The sequence below is a fragment of the Echiichthys vipera genome (genome assembly GCF_963691815.1).
Source record: "Echiichthys vipera genome assembly, chromosome: 3".
NCBI classification, from domain to species: domain Eukaryota; kingdom Metazoa; phylum Chordata; class Actinopteri; order Perciformes; family Trachinidae; genus Echiichthys; species Echiichthys vipera.
In genome coordinates this window covers 7,383,199-7,403,543 of record NC_139828.1, presented here as the reverse complement: position 1 = coordinate 7,403,543, position 20,345 = coordinate 7,383,199, and the positions used below count along the sequence as shown (strand labels likewise).

The window sequence follows — 20,345 nt, the reverse complement described above, 5'->3', positions numbered from 1 at the left end:
GTAGGCAGTGGTGGAAAGTACCTAAGTACATTTGCTTAAAAAAACTATTAGACTTTTTTTTTTTGCTTTGTTTTTGAATGTCGTGTGTTATTTTTGTATTTTTTGTATTCTGTTTATTATTCTTTCTTATACTTTACATTGTTTGGCATTCTGTGGGCAGCAAATTAAGAATTTCATTGTATAGGGATACTTATTTCTTTACTGTGCACATGACAATACACACTTAAAAATCCAACCCGATGCAAGCAATTAGGTGTTTGTCTGTAGACCCCCTGCTAAACATGTGTCCCCACAAGGAAATCTGCACCTTTGAATCAGGGGCATGTATTTTGTTCATTCTGCTAACAAGGGGGATGACACCCCCCTCATATCGCCTCTTGGGTATATTCTTTTTAGGTCGTGAAACTCTCCTTCTCAATCTTGCACTTTCTTTTACCAACGAACATTAACACACACAGACAGACACCCAAACCCTTGATCGGCGCACACACATTTGCAGACAGACATACACCTACACACTCACAGACCTCCTGCTGTGTAGGATTTGGTGATAACCAGTGTTTGGTAGGCAGGTGAGAGGGTCAGATTGCAGCAGTGGGAAAAGGCAAAGTGGCTGTTATCAACCTACCCTGTTCCCAAACACACACAACTTAAAGTATCCCTCCACCCAAAAGTCTTTTTCTTGTTCCTACAGTTGGATGTTTGAGCTTCACTGTGTCGAATGACTGTGCAGAAATCTGAGGCTGTTCACATGTTTCTACTGAAAGTGGAAAGTTTCTCTGTGCTCAACTTTGAGGGGTCGAACTACAAGCACGATTTGTGACATCACAACTAGATTGGAAGTCAACCCTGCGTGCAATATTCAACTTAAACCAACGTGAATTAAGATAATGAAGCTGCAGCAGCTTGAATACTAGGAGCAGAGACCAATGACAGGCCAGAGATGTGCGTCAAAGAGAGTGCTTCTATTCAACTTGTTAACCAGCTTTCATAAAACTCCATCTCTATAAAGTTAATCTATGCACAACTAAGCAGATCAAAAGACTGTGTTTGTGCGGGGATGTTGTGTTAAGATTCTAACCACATGTAATTATAAGACATCTCTGCCTGAAAATGCAAAATGGTCACCACTGTGTTTCGTTAACTAGCTGTTAACAATCCCAAGCTCGCAGCAGACTATTTGTTCCTGCGGCAACCACAGTAATATTGTGGGAATACAGACGGAGCCTACTTCAGACTAAGCGTTGTCGCCCACGGGCAAACTGCTCATCCCCCCCCAAAGGGACGTTTTACAGAGATTGTTCATTCTGTTGCAGCTGTGTTATCGACTGATGTCTGGCACAGATTCCCTCATGTCTGCTGATTATAGCGAGATGATTACCATCTGATTCACATGCATTATCATGAACTGTATAATTATGACAAGGACCCAATTTAAGTTGTGTCAAGATTACAAGAAAATAAAAGCTCGTTAACTGGAGATCCGTGTCGTAAACACTTGTCTCCGCAGCCTGGGGAAATCTGAAATCGCTGCCAACCAAATGACTCCAAGGGAGCAAGTTTTTGTTGTTTCTCTTTGTCGGTGCAGTTAAAAATGTCCTATTACACGATTTAGAAGTGGTCGCTCCCTCGGTGCAGGACTGTTATATTATCCAAAGAGACTCTGACGTGCTTTTACATTTAGAACAGAGCATCTTTAACACCACGACTTATAGTCCAGTATGCTTTCAACAGCTCTATATAAGTGCTGCAGATGGTAAGTTTTCAACAGAAATAGCTGCTCTCTTTAAGAAGTGTTGGCCCAGGCTGCATTTCTAAAGCTTTATGGGTTTAAACCCTGCGTGGGTTACAAGACACTGCAATGTTTTAAGAATCAAACATCTCACAGCAGGAGAGATATTACACTGATGTTTGATTTAACACTGAAATTTGCCTTTTTTTAACGCCACATGGAGTTTGTTTGCTCCTATTATAGTCAATTAAAAGGAAAACAGATGGAGATTAAAGCAATTATTTTAAGTTATTTTAAACACAGGGAGGTTCCCGAGCTCAGCCCAGCAACATTACATGAATGTGTAAATGTGTGATACTCAACAGCAAGTTTACACTCAATTATATGCTTTATATGAGATCTTTGTAATACTTTATTACACTGGAGTAAAAACTCAATTACAAGCCTTTCGAATAAAATCTTGCATCAGTAAAATATTCTTTAAATAAGCCTGTCACAGTAATTTGCAGCTGAATAGTGTTTAATAATTACAGTATTGGATTATTATTTGTACCGTCATTTATCATTAATTGGCTAATTTAATACATTAGATTAACAACACTGTTTTGTAATGTATACATGCATGTTTTGTATTTAAATCTGAAGAGTAATATAAATATGTCGGATACATGTAATGGGGTAAAATCTACATTATTGCCTTTGAAATTCAGCAGCAGAAGAATAAAGTAGCACCAGATGGAAATACTCAGAATTAGACTCAGTAAATATTCTGCAAATGTGCAGAGCTTTGGTAAATACACTGAGTTACGTGTGAGTCTTCTCCCCTCTGTAGTATTTCTAAAAATGCTATTTCCAAAGGCACTGACTGACCTGTTCCCGGCCTGTCTGGCACCAGCTCCACCGGGCCTATTTGGCGCATCATGTAGGCTGTCTTCACCTCATGACAGCTGTCTGCATCGGCTGATCTACAGCCAGTGTCCGGGAGAAAAACGAAATAAAACAAAATCAAAGTCCACGTTTTGTAAGCTGTAAGCTGCACGGAACATCGCAACATGTCAGCCGGGAGATAAGCGCGTCTGGGTGGTTAATATGAATTCCTAGAGGTCCCACGGTGCACAGGGAGTGAAAACTTCATCTGCAGCAGCCACTAAGTCTGTCTGGAGCCCACTGCTGTCAGCCTCAGCGCCCTCCTCTCTCTCTGACTCTCTCACTCACTTCAGCTCAATTACTTAATTGACATGTGCGCTCAAAATACTCATAAATACACTGTCGTCTAATAGCCTCCGTGTTTTTGCTATACAGCAGTGTTAACAGTAACTTATTACAGTTAAGGAAATGACAACACATGAGCAAGATTGCCCTCATATGAAATAAAAACCAATGTAATCCCAATTAAAGTTATGTGGTCATCTTTTGATGTATTTGCTGTTGTTTTTTACTGACGTTATAACTCTTATACGGTTATAACAGCTGCAACTACAGATAAGAGACCCATTAAACTTGACTGATAGCTGCGAGTGAAGTGGAATCAGAGGAAAAGACAGTTTGATGGTGGAACATGAGCGAAACCTGCTGGCCTTTCGGGGTCAATGCAGAGTCATTTTAACAGCTCCTGAGCAAGATAGCCCCAATATCAAGCTCTCTGAGTGCATGTGCGAGTCGCAGGTGTAATGTGTTGTTTCCCTGTTTTCAACCGCTATAAATGTAGCAACGTATGACGCATAAACATGGACGAACAAAACGGTACAATACAGTATCTTTCCAAAACTGTAAGGTTGAAAAAGACACGTGTGACTCGTGTGAGGCTCGATCTCCCAACCTTAAGGACTTTCTTCTTCTTCTGTGGCGGATTGCAATACCAACTTAATGTGCATAGCGCCGCCTAGCCTTTCCTCATGACACTCAACAACAAATTGATCAGGACAATAATTACCTATATTTTCAAAAACGTGCAAATGGTACAGAGGATTTTTTTTTAATACAGTCTGGGTGTAAAACATCTGCCCCGTGTGAGGCTCGAACTCACGACCTTCAGATTATGAGACTGACGCGCTGCCTACTGCGCCAACGAGGCCCTGAAAATGATCAAAAGACATTGATAGTTTATTAACAGTTATGGATAACTGGTATATTAAATGTCATAATTAGGTCAAATGTGGAAGGTATGGCCCAGGACGAACAGCAGGTGGCGACACATTGTTTCCTCCCAGTGGAGAAACCATGTTATGCTCTGGTCCGGATCCATCTTGTGAGAGCCAATCAAATCGCTTATCGCTACCAAAATTCTACCAAGATTCGACCAATCAGATTCGACCTCACTACCGAGAATCTCGTTGCGCATTAGCGGTATTTGGGATTATTTGACCTCATTAAGGGCAAAAATTACCAAGAATGATGAAGAAACTTTGTTGGACAATGATTTTTGGTAAGTTCTGATATAATATAAGTTAAGTTATATGAAAATACGTGCTTTACCTAACTTTACAACGTTAGCGAAGTAGTTATAAGAATGTCATATACAGGTAAAGCTAACCTCGATAACTGACAGTTAACGTTAGCTAACGGTAATTTTCAAACGAATGCTAGCGCACGTTGAGATGTTTTTAATGTCTTACCGTTTAGTCTTTTTCAAGCTGCAATATGTTGTTGTAGAGTAGAAAACGTGTTCAAATGTAGAAACTGTCTCACCAGTCGGACAGTTTTTGGCTAAATTCTATCAAACTTTCTGTTTAACCTACGACTATAAGTGACGGTGTAATGTTTTGAGTTAATTTAATTGTGTTAAACTAAAGTCTAACTTCTTATCTTTGTAACCAAATATCGTTTTAACGGCCTAACTGATATTTGTGTTTACAAGAGTGGGAAAAAGGAAGCTAACACCGGTGACTTAGCCGTGTGCTCCTCTCGGCCCGAGTCGGACACCCTGATCCCCTCACTGTAATAACATGGCCGTCGCTGGTCGTCCACATTAACACCAATGTTATTAAAACATCCGGGACTATACTTCAGTCCTTCACAATACAATTAAATGCTTTAACAACTCCAAAATACACCTTAAAGTCTTCTTAATTTAATTTTTTTAATGTAAACCACCACCTGAGCCGCTCAGGCCCAAACGTCCTTACTGCTTTCTCTCATCAACGTCACTTTTATTTACTAATTTGACATGTAAATGTTCATGTACAAATGTGAAATTTACCTTATAGATTCTTAGAAGTGTGTAAATTAATCCCGGATAGGGATAATACCAGCCAACGACGTCGACTGGTGAAACATAGTTAGGAGAAAGTCATGAAGGTAAAGTTAACCTCGCTAACTGCCTACGTTAGCTAACGTTCATTTTCAAACGGATGCTTACACGTTGAGATATTTTTAATGTCTTATCGTTTTCCCTGCAATACGTTATTGTAGAGTAGAAAACCTGTTTATATGTATTTTGTAACACTTGATAAATTAACAACTTTTGGGTGACAGGGATTCAAGGGGATGAATTAACGTGAAGTTACTATGTAAAGCAACGATACGGGTTCGACAGTGGAGATGTAGATGTAACCGACTTACCAATTTCTTGACATTTTCATCACCTAATGTATATTTTTCAGTAAGTTACAGATACATTTGGGCATATTTTATAAATGTAGCATGTTTTTATGAAAATGTAGGTGGAAAATGAAACAAAAAAATCTTCATCATCATTTTTTTTCCTTCGTAATATCAGTTTGTTATTGTTTAGGCCGTTTGTGTGCCACTCAGTACGCAGATAACTGTTTTTGTTCCTCTTTGATACCGTACTAGCCAACTGTTTTTCCCCACGGCCCTTGAACGCACCTCGCTCATTCGTGCTGCGGCCCCTTTAACTCCAATCTCCCGCGTTCCAAGTCAAACGGAAATAGAAGGCTTCCCTTTCTCTATTTAAGCGCGCCAACAAAGACTGTCACCTGAGGTCTATCTGCACTTTGTTCACTGGACACTACACTGCCCGTCTCTTCTCTCCGTCGTCTCGACTATCGTCCTGAAAAATGCCGGAGGAAACAGCCACAGCGTCCAGCTCTGGAAGGTAAGACTTCACGTCTCACTGTCTTAACACAGCTAGCTTCCCTTTAGCTAGATAACGCGGCTAACGCTGACGACCTTGCGTGGTTAATATTGGTTGCATGGCATCTAGGTTTTGCATTCTTACAGTGATGATAGTTACTTTGAAACTACAGATATTGTTAGCACGAGTTGACCGCAAGCGCTGCTAACAAACCTCACTATCCCCGATAAGCTAGTTAGCTAACAACCACGGTGCTAACAACAATAAAGCGCAGCGTTACACGTGACGTAATGGTATCTGAAACTATGTGAGTCATCAGTAAAAGTTGGATGCATCGACTGCAGTTATACTTCAGACTCGCGTCAGGTATTTTTTTTTATTGTAGTGGAGATAACTCTGGTAATGCGAGACTAGCATTGACTGAACTACGTTTGAACTCTTGCAGTATGGACGAGAAGCCGTGCTCCTCATCAGCTGCAGCTGCTGCAGACAGGTGAGTAACTTTTTTTATTTATAGATTCTGCATCTGTTCACAATCACATTATTTTTCAGAATTGACCGCTTGTACACTTCCTCCCCTGCAGCTCTGTTGACGTCGCAGAGGAGGCAAAGAAGCTGATTGGCACAGGGAACAGGCATCTAGTGATGGGAGATGTTGTTTCTGCTGTCAGTGCCTTCCAGGACGCATGCAGCATGCTGTAAGTATAGATATGGTGTCTGACTCAACCCAGAAAACAATACTCAGTATAATATTGATATTTTACATGTATTAAAAAAACGTTTGTCGCTGAATTGTGTTTTCAATCTTTAGTATTTTTCTGAGATTGAAATGGAAAGCTAATTTAACTTATTTATGCTTTTTAAAACTTTGAGTCTGAAATGCATAATGACCTTTGTTCAAACAGAACCTTAATAATCACAACCCTACAGTACTCCCCTAATCACTTTTGTTTATCTGCCAGGGCTGCAAAGTACGGGGACACTGCAGAAGAGTGTGGTGAGGCCTTCTTCCTATGTGGGAAGTCCCTGCTGGAGCTTGCCAGGTTGGTTAACTCATTGTTCACCTTCCAAGATGTATCTAGATTTGATGGGGTTACTGCACAATTGATATGAAGTTGATTCATTTTTTTCTTTGTGTATGATGCACTCCTAGAATTCAGTTTATTTCTAGCATTAAATGTACAAAGGAAAAATGCTGGCTAGACAACTTTTTTGGACTTTCCCCTTTTCTCCTATTTTGTCTTTGGTTAGGATGGAGAACAGTGTCCTCGGTAATGCCCTGGAGGGAGTCCCAGAAGAATCTGAGGAAGAGGAGCAGCCTAACAGCTCAAATATTGAGAGTGCCAACAATCTTGATGGTCTGTACCAAGTACATCTATAATCAAAGGGTTGCCTGATAAAAGTTATTTCAAAAGTCTAGTCTGCATGAAGAATAATATTTATGTTTCTGATTCCCTACAAGGCAGAGTTAAGTAGTGGGTCAAGGAAGTTTGTATATATTGCGTGTTTATCTGTTCTAGTAAAAAAAGACTTTGTTAACCATCTGACATGGATGGTAACATGCATTTTAAATATGTATTTGTTGCAGGTTAGAAGCCAAAAAACAATTTTCAAAGGCAGCTTTAGAATTGAAATTTGTGTATGTTCCCCTCAATAAGTTCTGAGCTTTCTGGCAAGTGTTTGGCATAGATAAACTGACCGTTGGTATTAAACGTTTCTAACGTGGACCTGTTTTTCACATGCCACTCTGGTACAGAAGAAACTAGAGATGAGCTACGGAAGCAAGTCTATGATGCAATGGCAGAGAAGGAAAAGACCGAGGCAGTTGAGACAAAGCTGGTGTCTGCGGATGGAGAGGGAAACACTGCGGTGAAAAAGGAAAATGACGTGGTCAAGTCCCCGGGCAAATGTGATGTAAATGGATCAGAGAAACCCCCCAGTTCCACTGCGAGTGAGACCGAAAAGAGTTCAGACCAGAAAGCTAAAGTGAATGGAGTTGAGAAGGGCCCAGGTTCTCTGGTGAACGGTGTGGCGGAAAGCCCTACTGCATCTCCTGGAACTGAAGCAGTCACAGAGAAGGTAAAGGATTCAAAAGGGCAGAATGGTGACAAGGCTGAAGGGAAAGATGTGGAATCCAAGCCAGAGGCTGAACAGGACGATGAGGAACCAGAGGGCAGTAGAACTTTGGATACAGCACTGTTTTCGGTGAAAAGTGCAGCACGATCTTGGTGTTTCTTGGTACAAAACGGGCCACATTAAGAGGTGTTTAGAAAAGGTCACTGGAGCAAGTGTTTTCTGCACTTTTGGGGAAATGTTTTGAGCACATTTGACTTCAGTTCCCATGTTTTTCTCTTTTTGTAATTATCCTACTGTTGCGTCAACAGATGACGACGATGACGATGATGATGACGACGATGAGGATGGCGAGAAAAATGGGCAGGTGAGGTTCCTATACATTGTCTCTTTGACATAATTGTGAAACTTTTTTTTATTTATGTATTTTTTTTTTTTGGATGGATGCTCTTTCTCTTTTCAGGAAGAGGATGAAGTTGGGAACTTGCAGTTGGCATGGGAGATGCTGGAAGTGGCAAAATTCATCTACAAAAGGTGAGGGCAACATTGCAAGATGAAGCTAATGGGCGAAAAAGAAGAATGGCACTTTAAGTCCGTCTGCATTTAAGATGCATACTGAACATTTCACTTCATACAAATTCAGACTTTATAATGTCATTCCGGTGATTTGCAGTAAATTTATTAGAGTTTTATTATTCCCCCTCACAGAAAGGAAGGCAAAGAAGACCAGCTGATGGCAGCCCAGGCATATCTGAAACTCGGAGAAGTCAGTGCTGAATCCGGTATGTTTCATGAAGCATCTTCAGGATGGCCTTGTGGCCCACAGACCATGCTCTGAATTAAACCAGTGCATTATTCTGCCATTGCTTCTTGTTGAATCTTGGATTTGCCCCTCAAAACATTTCTGTACATCACCCCTCTAATAGTTGGTACTCATGTCTGGGGCCTTTAGTGGGGTTTCGTTAAGGGGCTGAAAACTATTGCATGCAGATTTGAAAGTTAAATGGATCACATGAACATTAGCCCTGAAAATGTCAATCAGCCATTATTGAACATTTTAAATCTAGATTTCATTCACCACTAGAGTGGCAAGTACTACCACTACAGAGCCAGCTAAATCGCATGTTTAGTGACATGTTCTCCCTTCACCAGGTAACTATCCCCAGGCGCTCGACGACTTCCAGGAGTGTCTTGCCCTGCAGTTGAAGCACTTGCCCCCCCACAGTCGTCTGCTGGCTGAGACCCACTACCACGTTGCTACTACACTGTGCTACGTGGATCAGTACAGTCAGGCCATCCAGCACTACAACAGCTCCATAAAAGTAATCGAGGCCCGTCTTGGTAAGGGTGACTGGCAGATTGTAGAGTCTATTTATCCTTTAAAAAATACTTCCATCTTCTCAAAAGTTTAACCTGAATTATTTGAGTGAGCTTCTGCACCGATAGTGTTTTTTTTGTTTGTTGGACTAATCCGTTGTTGTCTGTGTATAGCCATGTTGCAGGAGGTGTTAGATGGGGCTGCAGAAGATAAGAATGAGATGGAGGAGCTGAAGCAGCTTCTGCCTGACATCAGGGAAAAGATTGAGGATGCTAAGGAGAGCCAGAAAACAGCCAGCACTGCCTCACAAGCCATTCAGCAGACACTAGTGAGTGCACACTAAATCAATAAGATACACTGAGGGTGACAACCTTTCAGGGTTGGAACTATTCTTCATAAACAGGAGTGCATTTTTATACATCTCTTCTGGCAAGACTTGTGGTTTTGGTGTGCAAATCCACATTGAGTGCAGTGTGTGTGTATATGTACAAAAGCTATCAAAGGCGTCAGCTCCTGGGTAACTTGTTGACCTCTTGTAGGGCGGAGCCTCAGCTTCAACCTCATCAGCATTCCTATGTGAAAATGGCGGCCCTTCATCCTCTTCAGCATTTGCAACCGCCAGCCAGGTAATGACATTCCCTGGGTTCCAATACCCACACTGTTATACTGTCACCATTTGTAGTATGTCAATGCAGGATCTCCTACTGCATCTGGTGTTGTAGTATACATGCAAGCATGCTTATTCTGACTCTACTTTGTGCTGCATATATGAACAAGACAGGTCAAAGTTCAAGGCTGTGTTATGAAGTTGTGTTACATCCTAAAAGAATGAAATCTGAAATGCATTGTATTGGTGCACAAACTATTGTGTCCCGACTGCCCTACAAACATCTCCCAACAAACTTTTCTATTTTTTAGATCCCAGTTAAGTCTGACAGTGCTTCGTCTTCCAAAGCAGTCTCAAACATCGCCCACCTCGTCAGGAAAAAGGTCAGTGGTGGTTTTTAAAAAAAACAATAATGTCCTTCTTGCTTGCTGCCAATTTCATACCTGTGACGATTCAAAGGTCAGTCAAAATATCATGATTTTTGCGGTCCATCCTGCCCACTGAAACGCAACCATTTAATCATTAAGGAATTAAACCTTGACGGTGGACTTCATACTGGCAGTGTAATCATCTGTATGTTGAAACTTGCCATGTACCGCTCAATTTGTTGCAGGGTTCATGTGCTTGCCTGCTTTTGGTTCTTTGGTTTCAGCTGCGATTTTAGGTTGTGTGTGAAGTTGGGACTTCTGTGGGTTTACCTTACTGTGGCATGTATGGAGGTGGCTTGTACTGCTTCATGCTGTAAATAAAGCTTTTGATATTGGTTTTGTGCATGACGCATAATTTGTGACCTTGACATACACTTGGCTTCAACTTGCATTGAATACAGTTGTGCACAGGCGCAATCAGTCTTCTCCCCCCCATCCCCCTCCCTTTTGACCAGTTTTATGTTTCTACACAGAGGAAACCAGAGGAGGAGAGCCCAGTAAAGGACACTGATGCTAAACAAGCGAAACAGGAAGCCTCAGTTAATGGCGCTGACTCTAGTGCCAGCAACGGCAATGGAGTCCAGGAGGGAAAATCACAGGAGGCGAGTGATAGGCTCATGTCTTATGTACTGATGCACTTGGAAGACGGCACTCCAAAGAGACGATTGTGCTGTGGCGATGCTACCCTGCATAGATGGAGGGGATAGCCCAACATAACAGTAGTTGCTTGCATATCGTTTGAGTTCCATTCCTCTCTTAATTTGGGGGTCTGGTTGTTTTTCAGTAAATGCAGGTCATCTGAAAAAGCTGACCTTTTGCAGTCTATTAACTACAAAAAGGTTGGCATTCTGTAATTTCATGCTTAACTCGTACAAGCTGTTCGACCTGATTCATGAGATGGAACTTGTTTGGGATCTCTTTGCTGGTTGCAGTCCCTGGCGCAAGACAAAGATTACCAGACTTTAGCTGTTTCTTCCAGAATCGCAAGAATATTCTTTACGTGGCTTTTATCTGTATGGAAGCAAACATGAAACTGTTCATTTAGAGCACTTGTCACCAGATATTAAGCATTGACTGTTGCTGTGTCATGCATTTTTCTGTATAAATGTTGTTTATTTTTAAATAGTTTGCAAAAGGCAACAAATGACCGCTGAAGTGTTTTGGTAGATAAAACTGCAGTGGTGGAAACTCTTAATCTAGAACATGTTATTGATATGATCAGCAGGCAGCCACTGAATCCTTTGTTTTATATATATTTTTCTTTGTTTCCTGTAGTCTGCCACCCAGTCGCCCTCTGTCGGCTCTTCAGCGTGACCGTCCTCGTCTATTTCCTGATCTTCAAAGCCAGCACAGCATGCCTGCCTCTGTCAACACTTTTTTGTTTCTGTAAATAAGATCCATTTTCATAGATTTGTCTGTCCAGTTTTGTATACTTGTAGTAAAAAATAACCGAAAAATAAAAAAAAATTGCAGATGTACGTTTGTATCACTTAATTCTTTACTTTCCAGGAATTGAAAAAAAGTCTTGAATACAAATTAACGAGATGCTGTTTTTAGAGGAACTTAAACCTGCTCTGATTGGCAGTCACACTGGTGGTACTTGCACCTTGAGTGTGTTTTGCTCAAAGTTAAGGTATGTATTCAAACATCGGACAAGATATCACAATTGTTCCTTTTTTATGAAGTTTAAGAAAAAACAGGGCATGTAGACCTGTAATTATTGGTGCAGGGATACTCAACTTGCTTTGCCCAAGGGCCACTTTGCAAAATGACGGGGGGGGGGTTAGCTTAGCAATGGTATCCTTTTCCCTGGCACTTTTTAAATGAACACGCTCTATTCTAATGCTTAAAAAAAAAAAAAAAAAAACTATCCACAAACTTGAATCAATTCTTGCTGGCCTCTTCTGTGGGTGGAGGGTCTTGGTGCTCAGTGAAGGACAAAAGGGAGGAGAGTGCATTCACTTCTGTGGGCTGAGGAGCTGAAACAAGCAGAGCCGCATCTCTGGTTGCAGGATGTGAGGACATCTGTTGAGGTATACAAACATTATTCAAGCATGTTTATAAAAACAAAGCATAAAGGACAGACCAGAGGATGTGAAACGTTACCGCAACTGGATATTTGTAGTGACTGGTGCTGGTTAGGTCGGGCTTTGCCAAAGTCTGAGCATCTGCATCTCGTCCGTTGACCAAGCGTACACACAGCTCCATGTTGCCAACCTTAAGTTCACAAACGCACACAGGTGTGTCATTCACTCCACTACCAAAACCTCAACGGCCTGCCTGCACTTAAACTTCTTCCTAAATAAACATCTGATAACAAATGATAGACAGTACTGTTTATTTAGCAACTACTGCGTTCAGGTGTTTGTCCAAACTAGCTTTTGGTGTCTTCGTACCTGGGGTACTGAGTTGAGCTGGGTGAGACTCAAGGAGGGTCTGATAGGCAGCCTGCGCACTGGCACCCTCCAGTGGCCACTACAGAGCTGTTGGTCGAGAGAAAAAAATGAAATGTTGTGCAATTTACCCAAAACCAGAGTATTCAGTAGTAGATCAAGGAGACATATGGTTAAACTGTGCAAAAATAGCAGATGGCAGTTTTAGTTTTGCACGATAGATTAATTATAAACTCTGCCAGATGACATGTTTGTTTTAATACAAATCAACTAAGCTGCATCATCAGGCCTGACTCAGTGGCATCTCCCTTTAATGTAGAACTGTACAGTCAAAAGAAAAACAGCAGTAAATGTATATTGTTTTTTACTTGGTTGTATTGGTCAAATAGTTCCATTCGTGTCCAGCCGAAGGACGCCAGTTTGAACACATCCCGGCCGTGAACGTCCACATCTCTTGCTGCCTGCACCTCCACCACAAGAGCGAGAGAGTGTGACGGCTGGATCCTACAGGGGTAAAGGTTCACATGTATTTTTAGATTTTTATTTTTGTGATAATGAGGTTGGCCTGACTCCCTCTTCTCAGGAAATTAAACCTCACTTGAATGTTCCCACCCCTTGAAATAATGGTGCATTGATTTTGTACTGTGAGCCACGCTCAGGTCACATAACGATCCGTTCATAGGAGGCATGCACAAGAGTTTGGGTAGAGTTCTCTCATTTTTGGTTACCTACATGTAGAGTGAAAAATTACCATTTTTGTCCACAAGCCAAGTGGCTAGTGAATTTTCAGATTTTACCAGCTACTCAATAGACCAGTGAAACAAATCTACCTACTTGCATATTTAATTCAATGTTTTTGCCCTGCCGATGTGGAAAAGCTATGATGAAAGGAACATATATTTTCCAACCTTTTCCCCATTATTTACCAAACCCATGTCTAAAGTCTTGTCCTCAGATATCCACTGCTGTAAATAATGATAAATGTCTTCTCTAGGTGTTGCTCCTACCTGGGTGCAGGCTGTTTGAATGACAGGAGGGTGTAGTTTCCAGAGGTGAGGCTGTTGTGGGTGTAAGGCAAGGATACTCCCAGCAAGCACTGGACAGGGGGCAGCGGAGTTGGTGGTCCCACTTCCTGACCGTCTGAGAAGAGAGCGACCACCAGGCGCAGCGCCCTCTGAGAGACGTCTACTCCCAGCACCAGGTCGTAGAAAACCACAAAACCAGCTCTGCAACACCAGTGGACTCAATTTCTTAATTTCAAGAAAGGTAAGTGGCTAAAACATTGACTAGATAAGATTTGATTTGATGTACAGACACTTTATTATTACTTAAATGTGTGACTATGCAGCTATTTGAGATTATTTGTAAGCTTAGTGTGTAAATTTGATATATACTGTGGAGAAGTAAACTGACGCAGGGTCGTAGGGGGCCGGACCTAGAGAGTCTGGGGAGTCCAACATGCATCTTCCCAGTGGAGAGAGGGATCTGGCCTGGAGCTGAGAGACACATAGAGGTACAACATCTGAAACAACATTATTTGGCGCTAAAGACCGAAATTCATTAGATTTTCCTTTTTCTGCTGTGTCTTTTCATGTAAATGCTTTTTCACTACAACTGTACGTGATGTACCAGTGAAAGAGGTGCATGAATGCGAGTCCTGGGTTGGAGTTGGAGTGGGAGTGGAAGTGGGGGAGGCAGAGGAGGCTGTCTCCTGGGCCAGGGAGCTGCTTGGTGTCTTTCCATCTCTAGCTGTGAACTGGCAATCTGCAGGAGGTTCTCTCTCCGAATCAGCTCAAGCTCTGTCCTCGCTGCTGCTGGAGAACACACAAGCACAAAAAGTCAACGACCCTAACCTGTGTGACTACAACTGATCTGTCTAGGTTCAAGCAGGTCAAGGAGCTTTCACACATTAAATCAATCTACAAATGACTTCACAGCCACAGTCGAGTCGGTACAACATGGAAAACTGTGCTCAGTAAATGGTGATAGCAACACAATAAATTATAATCACAATGTTCCTAAACAATGAATACAATTCCTAGAGCTGCATGTAATCACAATACAAGGTGCAAGATTTAGAAATAAAGAGTCCTGCAGTACCAAACGGTTATGGACGTAGTACACCTGTAGACCTAACGTGTCTGGGCTTTGTTTTAATTATTATATTTTATGTCAACTATCACACCGAATGAAATTTAGACTTTACCAGTTCATTTAAGGTAATAATATACAGCAAATAACTGTTATCTTTTGAACTGTTTCTAACAAGTGAAACTCTCCCACCGTCCCAGTCGTGGTGTCGCTCTCTGGTCAGCTGGATCCTGAAGATCTCCTCCTCCAGTCTCTGGTTCTCTTGCTCCACAGCCAGCAGCTGCCAGCTCAGACCCCGCTGAGGAGTCTTCACCTCTGGGCACAAGGACAACAGTGATGAGGCACAGGACAAAAGGTAATTTACCCTCTGTGCTATGCCATAAGTCTGGACTGTGTACCAAAAATTAGACTAATCTTTGTTGCCCCTAAACACAGCATGCTATAACTAACTGATCACATGAAAAGAAATGTTGGACCAGAATCTAATAACCACTGACACTCTGGAGGACATGAGTTCTCTGAGTGGAAAACTCTATCTGTGTAGACTTCAAACGGGCTCCACTGAGCACAGCTATGATGACGGAGTTATGCAGTGACAAGCAGCACATGTTGAGTCTTACTCGTCATCTTTTTGTCCACGCTGGCTGCTGCCGGTTGGTTCTCCTCCAGACTTTTGGCTTCTGCCTGCAGGTCAATCATTTGTGCCACAATGGCTGGATCTGACCCACCCGACTGCATGTATGCCTGGGACAGAGCTCTGCAACAAAGAGACCCGATTTACCCTCATATAACTTGGCAGCTTAGAAGTTATTCATTATCATTCAGTAAGGTACATAAACAGATTTTCATGGTGGCAACCAGACTATAAAGTGTTTTTAAAGAAATAAATTACTCTTGAAGGATTTAGGTACATACTTTATCTGGGTAGAGAGAGGGCCATCCACAGAAGAAATGAGCTCGTAGCTGTCATGATGCATCTTTTTATTCTTGCATGGATCTGGCTGATCAGTAGGTACAGAGACCTCTTGCACACTTAAGAAAGCATAAACACAGTAGATCACCTAAATTAAATCACATCGTGGCATCTATGGCAGGTTTCCCAGCAATAATCCACCCTACAAATAGGGAAATTTAATTTATTCTCCCACAAATGTTGCAATGAGGAACTACCCAGGCATAATGAAATACATAATTGATGCTTTGAGTCATCCAGCAGCTGGAAAAAAACCCCACCGTATTTCACTAAATATTCTCCTTTGAGGCAGAGCACCACAGAAGCAGTAATTTATTTCTGAATACTGCATCCAACATAGTTAACTCTGACAAATACACATTAAAAATACTCTTTGTTGTATCAATGCCTGCTCTGGCAGCAGAGTTAGTGGTGTCACAGTGAAATGTTGCAGGTTTGATCCCATTTCAACAGCCAGTGCTGAACTCTCAACATGTCATGTATTGATAAGAACCTCTAAAAGCCCGACATACAAAACATTAAGTACACGTATACATGTACACACTCACTGTAATGCGCTGAGATGTTCGGCGAGTTGTTGCAGCGTGTCCTCGTTCCTCTCCTCCTGCGCTCTGAGCTCCATCAGCAGACTCTCCAGGTGAGTTGTGTTGCTCTGCTCAGACAGGACGTTTACCTGATGGGCCAGCTCTGATACACACACATTCACACTTTCCCTGAGCAATCTTTGACATCAACATTGAAATTTTACTCAAAGGCTGAAGAGCATATTTGGCTTACAAGGTCTCAAGCTGTTTATTGTGTTTATCTCTCACCATGTCTCTGCTGCTCCAGCTGCTGGTTGTGAGCATATATCAGGGTCAGCTGGCGCTCGTGGAGTGTCGCCATTTCCCTCATCTCCTCCAGTCTCTCACTGTGACCCAGCTGACACCCACTCGCCTACAGACCACGTTTATAAATGAATAGATTCATGCATAGAATTGGTTCTTAAACATTTTATACTCTGAAGCAAAATGATTAGTTTCTCTTTGTACTCTTGTCTTCACTGAGTGACCTGTGACTCGGCTTCTGACACTAACTGCTGATGGTTTAATCCATTATTTAAGACACTTGAATACAATATAGAAGAAATGTGCACCTAAAGCACCTTCACATACTTTAAAGGGCTGAGAAAGCCTTTCATCTGATGGTACCTGGTGAGCAAAATGACTGACATGGGAAACACAGAGCCTACCTCAGTATCTGTGGACCTTTTTGACCATTTTGGCAGATTTTCTTCGATGGACATCCTCAACTTGTGAAACTGAAAGTCAGAGGAGAGAAATGCTTTTGTATTCCACGTCAATATTTAGGCTTAAAATGTATCATGATAATAGTTTATTTAAATATTTCATTCATTCATCTTCAACCGCTTGTCCCTATGGGGGTCGCGGGGGGGGGGCTGGAGCCGATCCCAGCTGACATCGGGCGTGAGGCGGGGTACACCCTGGACAGGACGCCAGTCTATCGCAGGGCACATAGAGACAAACAGAGACAGACAACCATTCACACTCACATTCACACCTACGGGCAATTAAGAATCATCAATTAACTGAACACCTGCATGTCTTTGGACTGTGGGAGGAAACCGGAGAACCCGGAGAAAACCCACGCAGACACAGGGAGAACATGCGAACTCACTAACCACCATACCAACGTGTCGCCCTCATTTTTAAATACTTTTATGTATATATTTTTACGTCTATATATTATAATACGCTGTTTACTCCCTTTTTGAAGTTGCTCTTCAAATGTGTCTTGACTGACATAATGATATTCAAGCATGAATTTTTAATCAAAGAGCGTCAAAGCACCTGCAGTGCTCGTTTAAGTGACAGTTAAAATGAATGCTTGTGCACGACATGTGGCCCTGATACCTTCATCCCTGTTTGGTTCCTATGAATCTGAGATAAAACAACAATGGCTTGCTGGGAATTAAGAGTGGATAAATTATTGTTTTTGTCATGGTGTTTCAGAGGGTGACGTGCTTTAGCGCAGGAGAGATGAAGGCTGGTTGGCTGATACAGTGGTTCAGTTTTACCTCACGCGTGAGATCTTGTAGAGCAGCTCTCTCTGTCTGACTGGTTGCTGGTTTGTCCTCTGCTCTCGCTGACTTTGGTTTGTCATCATCACTCCTCCTCCGCCTGGTGACGTTCCTCCGTTGACCTTTCAGCTGCACACACAAAGACACATGCGGCATTTTCGACTACAGCGTTTTTTTAATGGCAATGACAGAGATGCACCTTAAATCACTCTATTAGATACACCTGTACAATATATGCAATCAAATTCAGCAACAGCAAAAAAGTGTTCAAAAACATATCTGACATAACAACTTGGAATGCAAACATGCTCATTTATGTTAAGTCTAGAGCGTAACCATTGCTTTTTCCTGTCATTTTCCTTTACCCTAAATGTTCACAACTTCATCTTACGAAACATTTAGTAGTGGTTAGCACTGTCGCCTCACAGCGAGAAGGTTGCAGGTTCGCATCCCGGCCTGGGCCTTTCTGTGTGGAGTTTGCATGTTCTCCCCGTGTCTGCGTGGGTTTCCTCCGGGTTCTCTGGTTTCCTCCCACAATCCAAAGACATGCACGTGTTAGGTTAATTGATGACTCTTCAAAATTGCCCTTAGGTGTGAATGGTTGTCTGTCTCTGTTCGTCTCTATGTGTCCTGCGATAGACTGGCGTCCTGTCCAGGGTGTACCCCGCCTCACGCCCGATGTCAGCTGGGATCGGCTCCAGCTCCCCCGCGACCCCGACCCCGGGATAAGCGGTTGAAGATGAATGAATGAATGAATGAATAATGTTTCATGTTTAGTTTCATCTTTAAATATATGTAGGTATTTGTTTTAGGTACAGTTTTTGCAACCACAAATCGCCTCTTCCACCTCATCCACCTGCTATGACTTTGCTCTCCTTTACAAGATCAGTATGACTGACTTACCTGAATGAGATCAGGGATTCTGTTCTTTTTAGGGTCTGCACATCCAGGTTTGTATGTCACGAGAAGTTCCGAGCTGCGTCTTTGCACCCGAAGGTGTCCTACCTCGTTCCCTATGCAGAGCAGTGCTTTGTGTTTTTCAAGCAGCCCAGTGGAGCGAAACACCATGTTACAGTCTCCACAAATCAATTCCCTTTCCATCTGGTATCAGAGCTGGAGCTTATTAAGAATGGAAAAAAAAGCTTTGCAGACTGATGGCTTAACCATGAACTAGAGTACAGCATAGATAGTAAGCAAAAGAAATAGACCCCCCCAAAAAAAGTGTTGCAAAGAGAACCCAAACTCGCGTTATTCCAAATTAATTTGAAGGGTCGGTTCCCTCAAATGTTATAAAAACATGTTTGGTTTGCTCCTTAACTACGGAGTTACTGACTTTTATGTTTGTTGGTAACTGTCACCATGGCACTGTGTTATAAGGGTGTGGTGAGTAGCTCTAAACCATACAGTCTATTCTCTAAACATACCATCCTGCCTATTATCAAAGTAGCCTACTATAAATCAACATATGACTTTATCAAATGTGATATTATTTTAATCTCAAACTGTTTTTCCACCAAAATGAACCCTACGCTAGAAGTGAAACTGTCGGTCAAGAGCTGTGAGAAAAGAAGTTCAGCTCGGTGTCTGGTACTTTCTTACAACATTAAGCTAACACAGCCCTTATGTTTTCTTCTAACCCTTTGAATATTCATAACACACCTTTTTTTTAAATTCTCAGACTGCCTGATGTTTTCGTCTCACCCTCGAGTAAGCACGTCGAGACCGACTGCAGCTGTGCAGTGGATGTGTGGCTCCAGAGCACCAACGGTTAAAGGCCTAGACCTCAGTGAGTACATTCAATCTCACGACTCAGACAATAATCTGATATTGCATGATATAACTCACCAGAGTCGGCATGTGATCCACATCATGTAGTACACTGCGTTCAGGACTGTGTAATGGAAAGTGTGGCTGTACAGGTTTTTAGTACATGACTCTGCAAGGACACTTCTTAGCAGGTCAGCTCCTTTGAGAGGATTCTCTCACATCTAACGGCTTCATAGAGACTCTTTATGTGTGTGTGCTCAGATCTAGAAGGCAAACTTGTGTCTCTTCAAGCCACTCACACTGGTAAAAGTATTACGCAATCATTTCATCGACATTGCTGCCTATACATGTGACACTCATATCTGAATTTCAGGTAAACGAACTGAAGCGGTATGTAACAGTAATAAAGTGTCTGCCTGTTTCTATTTCAGGCAAATTTAACTACATTTTAAATGTACGTCTGCTCAGATTCGGTCCGCTATTGTTGAACACAATGAATGAATATCAATAATACATTTGGGGTTGAACTCAATATACACAATTCATACACGCTACTAGCCCCTTTCATACTACCTTTTTTGTTACAGGGCTATTGCGCCTTTATTCGGACCCGCTGTCCGTGTGAAAGGCACAGAGACGCCTTTGCTTGGTCTGTGTGAACGGCCGAAAAGCCGGCGTTCCAACGTTCCATCACTCTGCCGCTGTTGCAGAATATCTGTGTGAAAGTGAATACATTTTTTAAAAGTCTCTAAATTTAACTTTGAGTAAAGAATAAATAAAATAGTGCCCCCTGCCGACAGCTGTGTGAACAATCAGCTCTTCTGTTACACTGAAGGTAATGGCAACT

The 20,345-nt window shown here is 42.0% G+C and overlaps 3 protein-coding genes across 4 annotated transcripts in view; 1 reads left to right on the top strand and 2 right to left on the bottom strand.

Moving 5' to 3' along the window:
• Nucleotides 1–2,778, bottom strand: part of LOC310966420 (glypican-5-like) — a gene marked incomplete at its 5' end in the record, with an annotated part of 52,465 nt that extends 49,687 nt beyond the window's left edge. Inside the window, 2 exon segments of the mRNA XM_083940119.1 lie at nucleotides 2,603–2,741; nucleotides 2,743–2,778. Of these exon segments, the coding sequence (XP_083796245.1) occupies nucleotides 2,603–2,741; nucleotides 2,743–2,778 (175 nt within the window).
• A 2,851-nt stretch (nucleotides 2,779–5,629) lies between these two features.
• nasp (nuclear autoantigenic sperm protein (histone-binding)) lies at nucleotides 5,630–11,638 on the top strand. Of its 2 annotated transcripts, XM_083940121.1 has the most exons (14): nucleotides 5,630–5,789; nucleotides 6,214–6,261; nucleotides 6,353–6,466; nucleotides 6,731–6,811; nucleotides 7,020–7,126; nucleotides 8,153–8,208; nucleotides 8,305–8,375; nucleotides 8,550–8,623; nucleotides 8,994–9,182; nucleotides 9,333–9,487; nucleotides 9,699–9,785; nucleotides 10,078–10,149; nucleotides 10,668–10,796; nucleotides 11,470–11,638. In XM_083940121.1, exons 1-14 carry the CDS (start codon nucleotides 5,752–5,754, stop codon nucleotides 11,506–11,508), a joined length of 1,260 nt encoding a protein of 419 aa, XP_083796247.1. In that variant the 5' UTR covers nucleotides 5,630–5,751; the 3' UTR covers nucleotides 11,509–11,638. The 2 variants fall into 2 exon arrangements, with proteins under 2 accessions (XP_083796247.1, XP_083796248.1); XM_083940122.1 differs by lacking the exon at nucleotides 10,668–10,796.
• Nucleotides 11,639–12,078: 440 nt separating this feature from the next.
• On the bottom strand, nucleotides 12,079–18,799 carry ccdc17 (coiled-coil domain containing 17; the record flags this gene model as incomplete). Its single annotated transcript, XM_083940801.1, has 13 exons — nucleotides 12,079–12,219; nucleotides 12,301–12,411; nucleotides 12,591–12,677; nucleotides 12,956–13,091; nucleotides 13,595–13,813; nucleotides 14,001–14,083; nucleotides 14,854–14,993; nucleotides 15,299–15,435; nucleotides 15,594–15,710; nucleotides 16,200–16,338; nucleotides 16,464–16,587; nucleotides 17,729–17,860; nucleotides 18,737–18,799. 13 exons carry the CDS (start codon nucleotides 18,797–18,799, stop codon nucleotides 12,079–12,081), a joined length of 1,629 nt encoding a protein of 542 aa, XP_083796927.1.
• Between the last annotated feature and the right edge of the window lie 1,546 nt (nucleotides 18,800–20,345).

Bases quoted from the DNA above. Each gene is read 5' to 3' on its own strand.
- nasp (XM_083940121.1), top strand. From the start codon at position 5,752: ATGCCGGAGGAAACAGCCACAGCGTCCAGCTCTGGAAG. The intron at 6,262-6,352 runs GTGAGTAACTTT...CCTCCCCTGCAG, and splicing joins GCTGCAGCTGCTGCAGACAG to CTCTGTTGACGTCGCAGAGG. The intron at 7,127-8,152 runs GTCTGTACCAAG...TTGCGTCAACAG, and splicing joins GAGTGCCAACAATCTTGATG to ATGACGACGATGACGATGAT.